Raw genomic sequence first — 17,162 nt, forward strand, 5'->3', positions numbered from 1 at the left:
ATAATTGTTCAGTATAGAACTCCTAGGAGGACATGCATCCATCAGCCATATCTTCAGCAATAGTCCACAGAGACACAAGATCCTTAGGCACTTAAAAGCTGTAGGAGATTTTCACGGCTAGAGTGTTTGTTTTCTTTTTATTTTTCGGAGAAAACACTTTTCTACGTATCCTAAGATGTTGCCATATCCTCATGATCCTTTTACATCAGCCTTCCTTAGCAACCAGTACAGGAATGCACCCCACTGGGCTGACCTTGTCCTTACATTCAGATATTCAACAGTCAAATCAATAGCCAAGTTATCATAGCATTAAGTAAAATTACCAGGTTCTATAGGTTCTATTTCTGGACAAATCAACAAATCATAAATAGGAGGTTTAAATTAAACAAGTAACTAGACAATATTCACAGAATTATAGAGTAAGTGGATCTCCACTTACCAGAATTGGATCCCCTTTCCCCACCTCTGCCATATCTTTTAGGCCAGTGCTTTTTTTGTGCCTCTCTCACAGAATACATAAACTTTAAGACTTACCTAAGACCTCTCTGTAGTGAACTTGCTTGTGGGATCCTCTGCTTCTGCATCACAAGCTCTAGAATTACACTCATTTTCATGTATTTCCCACACTAGTTCTTCCATATTTCTCTGTTCTTAATCTATGACATCAGCTATTTGCTGCCCTTTGGGTCATACTATGGATAAGACTTGTGTCGTATTTTGCATTTTGTTTCCATTAACTTTTTAAAAAATTTCCTGTGCAATAAAAAGCCCAAGAGGGTTACTTATTTCACCTTACAATCAATTCAGATTACAAAGCAGAGATAAACTATCTTTAAGGAACGTCTGATGGAATTTAGAAAGAAAAGTAGATTCTGGATGTTACAACTTATGAACTAGTCAGGTATGGAACTATGAAGGCTTCATTAAGCAAGCAAAAACTCATATTCCAAGTTATAAATAATATAGAAAGACATGTTAGTCTTTCTGTTAGCATTTGACCCTCTAGCCCTTATGGCCTGCTAAACAAGCAGAAATAGCAACTAGAATAACAAAGAACAGAAGAATGTAATTCCAAGCTCTTACTTGCAAACACTAAAATTCTACTGTGGCTTATATAAACAACAAGGGAATTAAGTGACAACTCCTTCAAAACAAGTCTGGTAGCTCTAATTCTAACTGAATGCATTTTGTGCAATTGCTGCTTTTTATCTCTAGTTTTGGTAATAGAGGCTGAATAGCAAAATCGAATGAGAAGTATCTGCTACAGTTCACTACATTTACTACTAGTATCTTCATTTCAACATACACACATAACTGATTTGTCAATCAGAAATAATGCTACTTTATCTCTTATAATTGAAAAGACAAATAGCACTCCTCATATAGCAAGCCCTGAAAATCATAAATGCTAATTACTTTATACATCTACTCCCAAATTTAGGAAACCCAGGTGGAATGTACTAATGGGAGAAAGTAGAATGGTGAAGTAAAAAAAAAAAAAGAGGCTGAAATTTTGAAAACTTAGAAATTTGCAGGAGTGTCTCTTTGTTGCTGAAACTCACACTTCTGAGAGTAGAGCTCCATCTGGCTGATTCTAAACTCAATGAAAAGCCCCAAGACTGGAAGCCAGAAGCTCAGGAAAGTACACTATCATCAGGCTTCAGTTTGAGTTCAAAAGAGGGGCTTGTTGGGGACAGAACCCAATTTTCTGAAAGAAAAGTGCCAGGAAGATGATCATAGTACCTTGAAGAGGTCAGATGATGCTGGTTCTCTAAGTGCTGGAAACAATACAATCTGGATTCAAGTATTGCTATAGCTAAGTGAACCAGTGTTGCTAAGTTGATGCTCATAGGAGACAGTAGAACAGAAATCCATAAAAAACAAGCAAGAAAGAGAAAGTCTCATGTTGCTCTTTTCAACCTTCTGATTCTCATTTACCACCCATATTGGCAAGGAGGAAATGTGATTTGCAGTGTTACAGGCCCAGCATCATACACCATGAGTAGAGAAGTATAATTTTGGTGTTGTGAGATAATTACTTAAGATCTTGCATCATTTACTCTTTTGGCTAGTCACCATTCATAATACCGTCAATGCCTCTATTTCTCTAAACATTTGTAAAACAAAACAAACAAGCAAAAGAAAAGCAGCCTTACTTGCTTGATAATATCAAACTATCCTTTATATAAAAGTTGAAATTTTTATCTCCAAAGTGAGCATATAGAAAGTATGCAAAACTATTAATGTGAAACAATTACATGGTCCAGTTTTCAATTTCAGTCATTGTATTAAATATTTAATATAAAGTTTTAATTTCAAAGATAATTTCTGTTAAATTTGTATGAAATAATAGACAATAAAAGAAAAAGAATAATTACTATAATCCATGTTTTTGTACCTTGTCATGAGACTCCGAAACAGTAAGTGACCTTTATTTTTATGACAGGGTCCTGTTATGCAGCTCTCTCTGTAGTGGACTTGCTTGTGGGATCCTCTGCTTCTGCATCACAAGCTCTAGAATTACTCATTTTCATTTATTTCCCACACTAGTTCTTCCATATTTCTCTGTTCTTAATCTATGACATCAACTATTTGCTGCCCTTTGGGTCATACTATGGATAAGACTTGTGTCGTATTTTGCATTTTGTTTCCATTAACTTTTTAAAAAATTTCCTGTGCAATAAAAAGCCCAAGTGGGTTACTTGTTTCACCTTACAATCAATGGGATCATTGATGACTTCCTCATCATCATCTTCCTTCTTTTCCTTCTCTTTCTCCTCCTCCTCCATCTTCTTCTTCCTTTTCTTCTTGCAGCATTGCATTGTTGAAATTTTTGGGAGGCGCAATAATACTTTCAACCAGTAATACTTTGATTGACTTGTACAAATTAATACAAAGAGTTACCAAATGTCTTCATGAGTGATAGAATAGTTGTGGGGGCACCACATTTTTAATTTTTTACTCACTCATATATACTGCCAATAGGATAATCAATAAACAGTGTACATTCGTAAACTGGACTAAATTATGTCACTTTAAAACCCATAGGCCAAAGCCCTAACTCCCTTGAAATATAGACTTTGAAGGAGATGATTAAGGGAAAATGGGGTCATAAGGTCAGAGAGTCTTATCTAAGAAAAGTGAAGCCTATTCAGAGTCATTAGTAAACACCAAAATATTTTTATCTTCCCTGTATGAACACATTGAAAAGGTAGACCTCTACAAACTTACAAATAGCCCATCATAAGAAACTGAGGCTAGCGAAAACCGTGATATTAAATATTGCAGCAATTTCCCGTCTATAGCATTTTATTAGAGCAACCAAAGAAGACTAAGACAACTGTCTGTTGTTCAAAGAAAATACTCACATTCTGTAATGTAGAATCTCATCAATATTGTCTTAGCTATGGTTTCTATTAATGTGCTGACAAACAATAACCAAGGCAATTTAAAAATATAGCATTTATGTGGGGCTTGCAGTTTCAGACAGTCCATGAGCATCATTGTAAATAACATGACAATAGGTATAACATTGGAGCAACAGCTGCAAGCTCACATCTTGATCCACAAGCAAGAGGCAGAGAGAGCTAATGGAGCTTGCTGTGGGCTTTTAAAACCTCAATGCCCATCCACCATGTCACACATCCAACAAAGTCATACCTCCTAATCATTCCCAAAAAGTTCCACCAACTGAGGACCAAGCATTCAAACATATGAGCTTACAGGAGCCATTCTCTTTCTAATCACCACATTATTATTATTTATTTTTTAAATATTATTAATTTTCACAGTTTATTCATTATATATCCCAATTGAAGCACCCTCCCACAACTCCTCCATGGCCCATTCTCCCTTTCTCCTCTTCCCCTCTTCCACTGAAAATTGGTGTTCTCCTCTGCCATCTGCCTATAGCTTATCAAGTCTCATCAGGACTGCCTGGTTCCTCTTCCTATGTGGCCTGGCAAGGCTGCAACACCAGGGGCAAGTGATCAGGCAACCAAGTTCATGATAGAGGCAGCACCTGCTCCCCTAACCTGGAGATCCACATGGAGACTGAGAAGCCAATCAGCCACATACAAGTGTGTGTGGGGGGGTACATACTCTTCATGCATAGTCCTCCATTGGTGCATCAGTCTCTGTAGGACCCTCTGGGCTCAGATTCTTTAGCTTTGTTGGTCTCCTTGTGGGTCTCCTGTCCTTTCCATATCCCTCTACTCCCACTGCCCTCTTCTTCTGTAAGACTCCCTGTGCTCTGCCCAAAGTTTGGCTCTGAGTCTCAGCATCTGCTTCTATCTCCTGTTGGGTGGAGCCTTTCAGAGGACCCTCCACAGTAGGCTCTGATCCTGTATCCTCTTTACCACCGCTTCTGGTGTCTATCCCTGTTTGTCATTCTGAATAAGATTTAAGCATCCTCCCTAGGGTCCTCCTGGTTATTTAGCTCCCTTAAGTCTGTAGATGGCTATATTATATTATACAGCTAATATCTGCTTATAAGTGAGTTTATACCATGTGTGTCTTTCTGTTTCTGGGTTATCTCACTCAGGATGATCTTTTCTAGTTTCATCCATTTGCCTGCAAATTTCATGATTTCTTTGTTTTTAATAGAGTAAAGGACAGGTCAACAAAACAAACTAAATTATTTTAAAAAAGGGCACTAATAGATGTCATAAGTCAAATGACCCTAATAGATATCTAGAGAACTTTTCACCCAAACACAAAAGAAATTACCTTCTTCTCAGCACATCACAGAACCTTCTCCAAAATAGACCATATAGTTGGTCACAAAGCAAGCCTTAACAGATACAAGAAGATTGAAATAGTCTCTTGTATCCTATCAAACCACCACGGACTAAAACTGGACCTTAACAACAACAGAAATAGCAAAAAGCCTACACACACTTAGAAACTGAACAGCCATCTACTCAATAAAAGCTGAGTCAGGGAAGAAATAAAGATAGAAATTAAATGCTTCCTAGAATTCAATAAAATGAAGGCCCTAAAAAAATCAGACAGACCAAAGAGGAGTAGATGGCTAGAAATAATCAAACTCCTGGCTGAAATCAATAAATTAGACACAAAGAGAACCATTTAAAGAATCAATGAAACCAAAAGCACAAAGAAGGTTTGTAACAAGTCCAAATTGCTCTTTAATGTGGGCACCATAATTCTGGGATGCTAGAAGAGTTCTATAAAATTTGAGAGAAAAATCTGTGCTTTTGTCTTAAGATAATTTTTATTTCAGAAAACACTACTTGAATTGATTTTAGGGCTCCATATATGTTATGAGTTGAATAGGAAATGCCCATGACAGTTTAGGTGTTGAATGCTCAGCCCCTCAACTGTGTCAGCAGCAGTATTTTTGGACTTACCTTCTTGGGATCTGTGCATTGTAGTATATCTATCCTGAACTATATGACTAAAATCCACTTATAAATGAGTATATACATTGTGTGTCTTTCTGGGTCTGTGTTACCTCACTCAGGATGATCTTTTCTAGTTTCATTCATTTGCCTGCAAATTTCATGATTTCCTTGTTTTAATGGCTGAGCAGTATTTTATTGTGTAAATGCACCACAGTTTCTTCATCCATTCTTCAGTTGAGGGACATCTAGGTTGTTTCCAGATTCTGGCTATTACAAATAAAGCTGCTACAAACATGGTTGAGCAAATGTCCTTGTTGTATGTTGGAGCATCTTTCAGGTGTATGCCTAGGACTGGTATAGCTGTATCTTGAGATATGACTCTTCCCTATTTTCAGAGAAAGGGCCAGATTGATTTCTAAAGTGGTTGTACAAGTTTGCAATCCCATCAGCAATGGAGGAGTGTTTCCTTGTCTCCACATCCTTGCCAGTATGTGTTGTCACTTGGGTTTTTTCTTTTTTTTCTTAGCCATTCTGACAAGTTTAAGATGGAATCTCAGAATCATTTTGATTTCTATGTCCCTGATGACTAAGGACATTGGGCATTTCTTCAAGTTTTTTCCCACCATTTGAGATTCCTCTGTTTTGATAATTCTTTCTTTTCACTGTACCCAATTTTTAATTGGATTATTTGATTTCTTGTTTGTTGCTGTTTAATTTCTTGAGTTCTTTTTAGACTCTAGATATTAGTCCTTTGTCAGATGTAGGATTGGTGATAGACTGCTGTTTCATCCTATTCATAGTGTCCTTTGCTTTACAGAAGCTTTTCAGTTTCATGAGGTCCCATTTATTATTTGTAGATATTAGAAGATGAGCTGTTGGTGTTCTGTTCAGGAAGTTGTCTCCTGTGCCAATGAGTTCAAGGCTCTTACCCACTTTCTCCTCTAGCAGATTTAGTGTGTTTGGTTTTACGTTGAGGTCTTCGATCCACTTGGATTTGACTTTAGTGCAGGGTGATAAATATGGATCTATTTGCATTTTCTGCAGGTATACATCCTATTAGACCAGCACTATTTGTTGAGGATGGTGTCTTTTTTCAACTGTTTGGTTTTGGCTCCTTTGTCAAAAATCAGGTGTGCATAGGTGTGTGGGTTTATTTCTGGGTATTCTATTCAATTCCATTGATCAAACAGCCTATTTCTATGCCAGTACCATGAAGTTTTTAATATTATTGTTCTGTAGTATAACTTGACATTAGGTATGGAGATACCTTCAGAAGTTTTATTATTGTATAGGATTGTTTTTGCTATTCTGGGTTTTGTTTTGTTTTGTTTTTCCATGTGAAGATTAGAATTTTTCTTTCAAGGTCTGTGAGAAATTGTGTTGGTATTTTGATAGAGATCGTATTGAATATGTGGATGTCTTTTTTATGCATGTGTTATGGTTTTAATTGACTTGTCCTATAGAGAACACACTTTCTCTCAGCAGATGTCCTGGTCCCCTAAATGTTGCAATATCTCTGGTACTTCATCCAAGGTGTTCCCTGGGCTTTATGTGTAGGAATTGTGTTGTAGATATATCAGTTGAAGCTGGGAATCCCAAGGCCCTTTATTCACTATTGATGGGATTGCAAACTAGTGAACCCATTTTGGAAATCAGTATGGAAAATTCCCCAAAAGCAGAAAATAAATCTATCATACAACTCAGCTACCACTCCTGATCATATGCCTAAAGGACTGAACATTTCATTATATCGTATTCCACACATGCTTGATCAGCCACACTCATTGCCACTCTAGTCATAATAACTAGGAAATGTAAACAAGTTGAATGGCTTTCAACTGATGAATAGATAATGAAAATGTGGTACATGTACAGAATAGGATATTAGTCAGGTATAAAGCAAAATAAAATTTACAGGTAAATGAAAAGAGGAGGAAAGATAAACACTGTATGTTTCTTATAATCTTTGGTTTCTAATTGCAAATCTTCTGATCAGAGTATATATCCTGAAATAATCACATAAACCTGAAAAGTAACAATAAATGTGATAGGATTATTGCAGAATACTAGTGATGTACAAGGGGAAATGGTAAAAAAAAATAATAATTAGAAGGGCTTTAGTTGGGGATGGAGAAGAGAGGGCATTTCAAAAGGAGGGGTACAGTGGAGGAAAAAATAACACTAAGGTGTTTTTTATTAACTTTAAGAAATAATTATTCTATGTTTACCAAAAATCTCACTCTCTCTCTCTCTCTCTCTCTCTCTCTCTCACACACACACACACACAGAGAGAGAGAGAGAGAGAGAGATGCCCCCAAATTTCATATTCTATCTAGCAAAACCTCAACCCCAGTACCAAACATAAGAAAATTTCCTTTCAATTTTTTGGTCAGGAGAGTCCAAGGACTGGTCAAGAGAGCCCAGGGTACTACAAAAACAATATAGAATGTTGCCCTTGCTTGCTTCTTAGAACTTTAGTGTAAAAATAATCCTGTTGCTGATGAAACTATGCATTTTGGAAGAAGAACATGAAAAAATTGAGCTAGAACTGACCTAGAGGCCTCTTTCTTGAAAACTAGAATGGTACTGAAAGGAACCATGCAAGTTTCCAAGAGATAAAAGTAATCAACAGTCCTACTCAGCTCTGATGCCTGTGGTCTACAATAATATACAGCATGGTAAAATGTCCCTAAAGCTAAAACAGTGGCTCTTTATTTTTGTGATAACCAACAACTGTCTAATTGGACTCAAACCCTGCTCAATGGTAGTGAAATTATGCTTAGTTTTGTTAATGTATGCAACTAGCCATGGCTAGCAAGGTCATGAACTCTAGAGAAGAACCTACTATTACTTCCCTAAATCAGTGTATTTACTAATTGCTTTCTGTATTTTCTAAATACCTTTCCTTTACCCCACAGATGTGTATGGCTCTCACCCCTCACCAAAAAGTTTCTTTTTGCAACAGATAGAGAACATTACAGCAAGCCACAACTGGTCAAATTTGGAGCTTTATTTTTAACAATAATTAGGCCCACTACTGTAAGAAATAAATTATTTTAGGGCCGTCATAGCAACATTCTGGGTTCCTGAGTGATTGGAACAAAAAGTTCATATATCTAACTTGCCATTTTCATTCTGAACAAATATCATTGCAATCAAGAAAATTTATATAACCCTATGACCTGTTGTTATACTCCCATAGCTATTGAATAGCAAAGCATATTTGTCAGCAAGAACCTCATCATAATCAAGAGATATGAATTATTAACATCTTATAACAAATGGTGATGAGGACCTAGAAGGCATAGGCTGAACCCCTATACACTATTGGTGGGTGCATGGATAAAATGCATTAATGAATAATTCTGAGTCACTAATGATGTATCAGTGACTCAAATGACTTCTCATTTGAGTCATTTAGCCAAGAATGAGGCCAGATTTGAATTCTCTACTTCATGCTGCCTATGTCTTCTGTCCTCAATGTATTTGTTGCATGAGTCTAATCTATGTCTGACTGAAGTCTGTCCTGTGAATCTGTCCTTGTGTCTCTCTGTGTGTGTGACTATTGTGTGACTGTGTATATAGCCATCTGACCTCAGCCTACCAGGTCTAATCAGGACTGGTTACATTGTCTTCATCTGGCTCTGTGTATCTGTGTTTGTGACTCTCCATGCCTGTGTCTTCTGTACATTCTCAGCCTGTCTCTAACAAAGGACCTTTTTCTGTCTTCCATGGAAAAGTGCAGAAACTATCAGATGAGGGAGGAATTAGGGATAATTTGTAGAAATGTTTAATAGAGTTTTACAAAGGATTGAGTGATTGACTGATTCCAACTGATGCAGAAAACAAGCAGATGTGGGAGATAAATATGGCCACAGTACATTATATATTTGAAAGAAATAATTTTTTTACAAAACCCAGCAATATGCCAATAATAAAAAGGAACTCAAACCAAAATACTTAGTTGATTTAAATGGATTTAAATTCTTAGCACAAAGCTCAAAAACACAAAGCTCAAAAGAGTGAAAATCTTGTGCTATTTTTTTTTCATTTTTTAATTTATTTATTTTTATTATTTACAGTTTATTTAGTTTGTGTCTCAGCTGTTGCCCCTTGCCTCATCCACTCCCAAAACCACCACCACCGTTTTCTCTTCCAATACCACTCCCCAAATCCACTGATAGAGGAGGTCTTCCTCCCCTTCCATCTGACCCCAGCCTACCAAGTCTAATCAGGACTGGTTACATTGTTTTCATCTGTGGCCTGGTAAGGCTGCTCCACCCCTACTCCCATCCCCCACCCCCGAGGGGGAGGAAGGTGATCAAAGAGCCAGCCACTGAGTTCATGTCAAAGACAATCCCTGTTCTCCTTACTAGGGTACCCACTTGGAAACTGAGCTGCCATGGGCCACATCTGTGCAGGGGTTCTAGGTTATCACTATGCATGGTCCTTGGTTGAAGGTATGAGTCTCAGAAAAGACCCCTGTGCCCAGATATTTTGGTTCTGTTGTTCTTCTCCTTGTGGAGCTCCTGTCCCCTCCAGGTCTTTCTATATCCCTCTTCTTATGTAAGATTCCCTGCACTCTGCCCAAAGTTTGACTATGAGCCTCAGAATCTGCTTTAATACCCTCCTGGGTAGAGACTTTCAGAGAGCCTCTGTGGGAGGCTCCTGTCATGTTCCTCTTTTCTCCCTCTTCTGATGTCCATCCTGTTTGCCTTTTTGAGTGAGGATTTATCATCTTACCCCTCAATATTCATCAGACAGATAGGCCTGAACTATTCTTTTTTTGTTGGGTCTTTGTATAGTTTAAGTTTCAAAGTGACTTTGGCCTCATAGAATGCTTTTGGTAATATTCCTTCTGTTTCTATTTTGTGGAATAGTTTAAAGTGAATTAGAGTCAGCTCTTCTTTGAAGGTCTGATAGAATTCTACACTGAAACAGTCTGGCCTCAGCCTTTTTTGGAAGGGAGAATTTTGATGACTGCATATACTTCCTTGCAGGATATAGGACTATATAAGCTATTTGCCTGATTTTGGTTTAATTTTGGTAAATGGAATCTATCAAGAAAATTATCCATCTCATTTAGATTTTCAAATTTTGTGGCATTTAAGGTTTTGTAGTAACATGTAATGATAGCTTGGATTTCCTCAGTATCTGTCATTATGTTTGCCTTTTTATTTCTGATTTTGTTGATTAGGATAGTTGCTATCTGCCTTTTAGTTAGTTTGACTAAGGGTTTCTCTATCTTGTTGATTGTCTCAAAAAAAAAAAAACAGCTCTTGGTTTCATTAATTCTTTGAATTGTTTTCTTTGTTTTTAATTCATTGATTTCAGCTCTGTCTGATTATTTTCCATTTACTACTCCTCTTGGGTGTGTCTGCTTCTTTTATTCCTAGGGCTTTGTGTGCTGTTAACTTGTTTGTATGATATGTCTCTAACTTCTTTCTGGAGGCACTTAGTACTATGAACTTTCCTCTTAGCACTGCTTTCATTTTGTTCCATAAGTTTGAATAAGTTGTGCCATCATTTTCATTGAATTTTAAGAAGTCTCTAATTTCTTTTTTTATATCTTCACTAACCAAGCTTTCATTGAATAGAGATTTGTGAAGTTTCCATGTGTATGTTTGCTTTTGTTATTTCTGTTGTTGTTGATGTCTAGTTTTAGGCCATGGTTGTCTGATAATACACATGGGACTATTTCTATCTTCTTGTATCTGGTGAGGCTTGCTTTATGCCCTACTATATGGACAATTTTAGGGAAGGTTCTGTGAGTTGCTGAAAAGAAGGTGTACTCTTTTGAGTTTGGGGGAAAGTTCTGTAGACATCTATTAGGTCTATTTGATTTAGGACCTCTGTAAGTGCCATTATTTCCCTATTTAACTTCAGTCTAGATAATCTGTCCCTTTGTGAGAGTGGAGTGTTGAGGTCTCCTACTAGAAAGGTATTGGGATCAATGTTTTATTTAAGCTTTAAAAGTGTTTCATTTGCAAATGTAGTTTCGCCATTGAGGTTTGTCTGGCATATGGTGGACACCTATTGTTGCAAGACCTTTGCCCCTTCATTTCTGGGGTGGTACTTTTTGAACATTGAGAGAGAGAGAGAGAGAGAGAGAGAGAGAGAGAGAGAGAGAGAGAGAGAGAGAGAGAGAGAAAAGGAGTACTGTTCATGGGGAGAAAGTAAGACATGAGTGTACAGGCTGTGGGTGCTAGATGTAAAGACACAACATAATATAGCTCTGCTGTTGTGGTTGGCTACATAAAATAAAGGTCACGTACGTGAATGAGCCCCTTCTCCCTTTAGGTGGAAATTGTCATAGGAACGGTTCCCCTAGAAGAGCAGACCACCTGATTTTCTGAATCCATCCGGGAGCTGAGAAGCTATCCTAGATACACAGCCCAAGCTACATTGTTTCTTTTTGGAAGTCAAGCATGAAACCTAGGCCACCATGTGAGCATGAGCCTCTGCAAGATTCCCTATCTGGGTGCCCGGGAGTCTCAGAGACATTTTTGTGAGATTCGTGAAGCACAGAAGCTGCTTCTGTGCTGAAGTCTGGGAAAAAGCTCCGCCCCACCCTTCTGCATCCGGGGACTTTGGAGGCTCAGTGCCATTTTGTGAAGTTGCCGGAAGGGGCTCTGCTGCTTGACGGTGAAGGTGAATGCTCCTTCTGCTGAGGTGCGGTGAGTGGAAAAGGCCCCTTTCAAGCTAGATGTCAGCCAAATAATACAGTTTCACCCCTTTGGTTAGGATGGCACCAAGTCGGGTCCACGGGGAGGTTCCCACAAAGAAGCCTGTTCTTGCTCTGGGTTAAAGTCTGACTGGACTGCTGAGTGGCCTGAGGAAGCCGTTCTCCTAGCACGGGAACCCCAAATTGTTAGCTGTACCTGTGGCGAGCACTGTTTTAAAAGTGGCCTCGTGGTATTATTGAACCCTTTCCCCAATCTGTCACTGTGGGCAATATGGCAGAATCGATGTGAAGAGGACTTTAACATGGATCCCAGCTTCCCGTTCAGCGTGTATTTGGAAATTGTAAGTGGACGGGAGAAGCTTCAGTTCATTCAGAGTGTCCCCAAATGATAATTTCAATTGAGTTCATGAGGAGAAGCGCTCCTCTCACAAGACTCCACAACTTAGAAGCCCTTTAGGACTTTTAGGTAGAGGAAGGGAGCTAGGCAGGGAACTGAAGAAGCCCCACTCAGAAAGGCAGGGCCAGTAAGTGTACAGTGCCCTTTATATAGTTGAAAAAGCTAGCTGATTTCCAGAAATAAGTTCCCTCTCCTTTAGGATCCATATCCAGGGAACTGGGGATGCTTAGACTCATTTGTGAGGTTCTAGAGCTTTGAGGATGGTCCAGGTGATGACTTGCAAGAATAAGCCCTACCTTCTCTCACACCCCTACACCCCACATCCATTTCTGTGGCTCTTGGGATTTTTGTAAGGTTCCTAGAGGAGAGATAGCCTTGTAATGGCTTTTGTGCTTTTTAAGAGGTTTGCATGGATTACAGTGTTCGCTTTCTGGTTGCAGGATCTACAGACAATGAAATTCAACCACTTTGCTTAGCATGGCACCAAGTAGGCATTGAGCACTTTCTATCTATTTCGACTTGGGGAATTAAAGATATCTGTAAGGATCCTGGAAGGGTGATAACCGTTAAGTTGCTGAAGATATATTTAAGAGACATTTTCTGGATAGAGGGTACTCAAAATAACCTGGCCCCCAGTGAGGCCTCACTTCTAGGAGTGAGCCCCTTGCACTTCAGATCATAGATAGACTTCCACACTCCTTCCAGCTCTGAGAAAAGTAACCTGGGGGAGTGCACCTTTGTTTCAACCTGTAGGGTATGAGGGAAGATCAGGCCTTGTGCTGAGATGAAGGCCTCAGATCTGTAGAGTTAAGGCACCAGATCCCGAAAGGAAGAACAAGGAGACCCCTGATACTATATATACAGACTGCCCTGTTGTAAGTCTAGGCAGGATCTGGGTAAGACTATGGCATAAGGTGGGGATCAAGTACTGGGCCTGAGTGATGGATGTGAGTGGCAGAGGGGTCATGTGAGAAGTAAATAAGAAATGCTTTGGAATCACCAGGACAAGAGTGGATCCCTGCCCCTTCTGCCACTACCGAGAAACACCCGAGGGATGTTCAGATGGGCTTCATCCTATCTTCTGTATCTTTCAGGAAGGTGATACTGAGTGAGTGGCATCAAAGAGAGCCACACCTGCTTACCAGAGGAGGTGTCTAGCAGCTTCCAGCAATCAAGGTGGGTGAGCAGCCATGGCAAGAACTAAACATCTGAAGGTACCCATCATCCCCAAAACAAGTTATGCCCTTGTTCTGATGCCCAGGGAGCCCTGGAAATTTGCTTATTGTGGATGGCTTTTTTTCCTGCCTGAAGACTGGGAAAAGGTAGTCTGAGACTTATGAGGACCTTGGTAGTAAGGTCCTCAGATGGTGAGGGAAAGGAAGAGTACAGGGCTGAGCTGGATCCCAGTCATGGAGCTCTCATGATGAACACATGTGTCTGCAGCCTAGAGAGAATGACTGTGCCCTGGGACAAGCCCTCAGGGGAACTAAATGAAAACTTCCTTAAACTAATTCAGTTGAAAGATGGGAAGTATTTGGGAAGATGAGTGCTAGTATGAAGAGAGCCTGTTAGGTAGGTCACATCAATGACCTTTCTGCACTAAGTGAACACAGCTGGGAATAGTCTGGGCCTCGTAAGCCTCTCAGGGGACCCCACTCATCAGAGAAGAAATGGGGCATCTGCTCACACCTCCTGATTGTTTTCATGATCTCTTGTTGTTCAAGAACTGACTTGAATGTGTGACTTTGGTTATTTGCAGGGGTTCCATGACCTGTCATCAGACTAGGTAGGAACACTAAAAGAAACCCCAGTTTGGAGCACAGACAAGGGATCCACAGAAGCCCATCTCCTGGGACTCCCCTATTCCTGGGCAGGATTCACATTATGATCCCCTTGTCTTGATTGTAGGACATTGGTCTCAGGAACCTAAAACAGATCAAAGAAACCGTGACCCAGGTCATCAGAGGGAGGCTCTCAGGTGTTGAAGGACTCAAGGTAAGAAGGGGGTTTGTCACGTCCCCTATATAGATGGGGACCAGATGACACCTAAGTCTCCTGTCAGCTTTTGAGGGTGGGATCTGTTATCTAGGGGTGTATTCCATCCCCTGACTTCTTCTTTCCTCTATCTCAGTGAAATGAGACTTTGCTTAAGTCAGGTGCACTCAGGTCATAAGAGGAAGGACAGCCACCAAGTCAGGGGTGGAAGGTGCCTCATCCCAGACTTATGGAGCACATTTAATTGGGATACTTTTTGCAGTTGCCCTTGAATAGTTGTTGCAAGATGAAGGGACCTTGAATGTCTTTTGTTATATTTCAGAGAAATGGGCAGTTTTCCCAGGAGTTTGCCTCAGGCCAGCAGATAGGGCTGGAGCCCAGGGCCTGAGAGGAGACAAGTGAGAACCCAGAGTGAGCACAAAGAGAACCATTCATACACTGTAGAGTCAGGCAGCTCTTCACAGTTCAGTTTAGGCTCCTGTCTGGAATGGGGATCCAGTACTGGCCTTGCAGTTTATGACTGTGGAATGCCTCATTGTCTGTCACAGGAGCCAGGTGAAGTTCTTGGTTTGATATGGTTTCCTGAGGTAAGACATCAGAGGAAGACCAGGCAGGGTCTCGAGTGTAGGTGAGGCACACACTGTGAATGTGTCACATGTACCCCAAAGACATCAGACCCAGTTTTCTTAGCCCCATACAGGCTTCTGGATACCCCAAAGCCTCTACTCTGGTCCAGTTGCACTCTGAGGAAAGTTGTCACTAGTGGCCTCAGTCTCTCAAGAGATACAGAGCTGACAGGAAGATTCCTTGTGGCTCTAAGAAAAAGCCTGCTGTGGGCCAGTGTTTGTGAGCATTTCTAAAGGAGTGATTGGCAACAATGAATACTTCCACTCTCCTCTTCTTTCCCTAGGTCTCCTGGTCTACGTCATTGCGCTACTGCCTGGTGTTCAAGACTAGAGTCATCATGCCCAGACCTCGGAAGCGTAGGCGATGCATGACTGAGGAAAATCCTGAGGCCCAAAGCGAGACAGAGGGCCTAACGAGTGCTCCAGTTTCAATAGGAGAAGAAGATTCCTCATCCTCTTCTACTTGTTCCTCCTCTTTCCCCTCTTCCTTTTCTTCTTCCTCTTCTTCCTCTGCTGTAACGTCAGGCACCTCAGGGGAGGGCCTTGCTGCTTCCAGAGAACCAGTTCCTTCTCATAGCACCCCAGGAGCTTGCTCCTCCAGCACTGTCATGACTTCCTCTCCATGTAATCAGCTCAGTGCAGTGTCTGAAAGTGAGGAGAGTTCAGGCTCCTCAGAGGCCCTGCCATGTGATAATTCATTGCCTAAAGGTGAGCTAGATGTAAAAGTAGATGAGCTGGTAAAGTATCTGCTCTTTAAGTATCTAATGAAGGAGCCGGTCACCAAGGCAGAAATGCTGAGTAATGTCATTAAAGACTATCAGGACCACTTCCCTGTGATATTTAGAGAAGCCTCAGAGTGCATGCAGTTAGTCTTTGGCATTGACATGAAGGAAGTAGAGCCTGGTGGCCACACCTATAGTCTTGTCATAGCCCTAGAACTCACCTATGACGGGATGATGACTAATGCCCAGGGCATACCGAAGACAGGCCTCCTGATAATGATACTGGGCATAATATTCATGGAAGGCAACTGTATCAGTGAGGCTATGATATGGGATGTGTTGAATAATATAGGCTTGTATGCTGGAGATGAACACTTTATGTATGGAGAACCCAGGAAACTCATCACTGATGATTTTGTTCAGGAAGGGTACCTGGAATACAGGCAGGTGCCTGACAGCGATCCTCCTTCTTATGAGTTCGTTTGGGGCCCAAGAGCCCATGCTGAAACCACCAAGATGAAAATATTGAGGTTTTTGACCAACATCAATGGAAGTGATCCCACACAATACCCAGTGTTGTATGAAGAGGCTTTGAGAGAAGAAGAAGAGAGGGCCTAGGCTAGAATAGCCTGGGTATATGATACTACTACTCTGACCAGCAACAATTCTAGTGCACTTACAGTTTCCAGCTCAGATAAGGTCAGGTAGAATCAGCGATCTAAGCAGTGGACCCTCATTCTAAAGGTGTTGGGAGGAGAGTGTGAACCATCCCACGCTTAATGTTCTATTTGGGTGACTCAGATTTTTCTTCTCTTAGTATTCTAAAATGTTGCTACATGTACTAGAAGGGTCATTAGGCTGAAATGTGAGCTTCCAGTTTGTATTAGTCATGTACTCACTGCTGTTTATCCATTTTGAAAAAGCATTGCTATTTTGTAAAACAAGTTTGGATGTTTTCCATCTGATCTGTAATCTCTCACAGGACACCATTGTGTTGGAATTGTTATTTCCTGAGTTATGGGGGAAACCTTGAAGAACAGAATAAATTGTTAAAAATAAAATAAAATAACCATTAATTCTCACCTTATGATCTTTAGTATCTTATTCTGGTTAATTAAAGTCTAACCTAAAGAATGGACTTCCATTCTCCAAACTTTCATTAAACATATGACCTTTGCAAGGGTACAAAGATTAGCAATGTGTCATAGGTGAATCAGATCCATGCTTTCCTACAGATGGGGTGAAAATGAGATGTCCTCTCAGACCACAAGCACTAGTACAGGAGGAGGGGTGCAGAGGGGTCTTCTGGGGTGAGCAGCACCCCAGATTTTGTTGCTGTAAAGCAAGACAGCTTGGAAGTCTGGGCTGTTTATT

At 40.3% G+C, this 17,162-nt stretch overlaps 1 protein-coding gene across 1 annotated transcript; it reads left to right on the forward strand.

Moving 5' to 3' along the window:
• Positions 1 to 15,404: 15,404 nt before the first annotated feature.
• LOC110541970 (melanoma-associated antigen 10-like) lies at positions 15,405 to 16,406 on the forward strand. The gene has a single exon (XM_021628636.1). The coding sequence runs from the start codon at positions 15,405 to 15,407 to the stop codon at positions 16,404 to 16,406; it is 1,002 nt and encodes a 333-aa protein (XP_021484311.1).
• The last annotated feature ends 756 nt before the right edge of the window (positions 16,407 to 17,162 follow it).

Source organism: Meriones unguiculatus (assembly GCF_030254825.1).
Source record: "Meriones unguiculatus strain TT.TT164.6M chromosome X unlocalized genomic scaffold, Bangor_MerUng_6.1 ChrX_unordered_Scaffold_30, whole genome shotgun sequence".
Classification (NCBI taxonomy): domain Eukaryota; kingdom Metazoa; phylum Chordata; class Mammalia; order Rodentia; family Muridae; genus Meriones; species Meriones unguiculatus.

Bases quoted from the DNA above. Each gene is read 5' to 3' on its own strand.
- LOC110541970 (XM_021628636.1), top strand. From the start codon at position 15,405: ATGCCCAGACCTCGGAAGCGTAGGCGATGCATGACTGAGGAAAATCCT.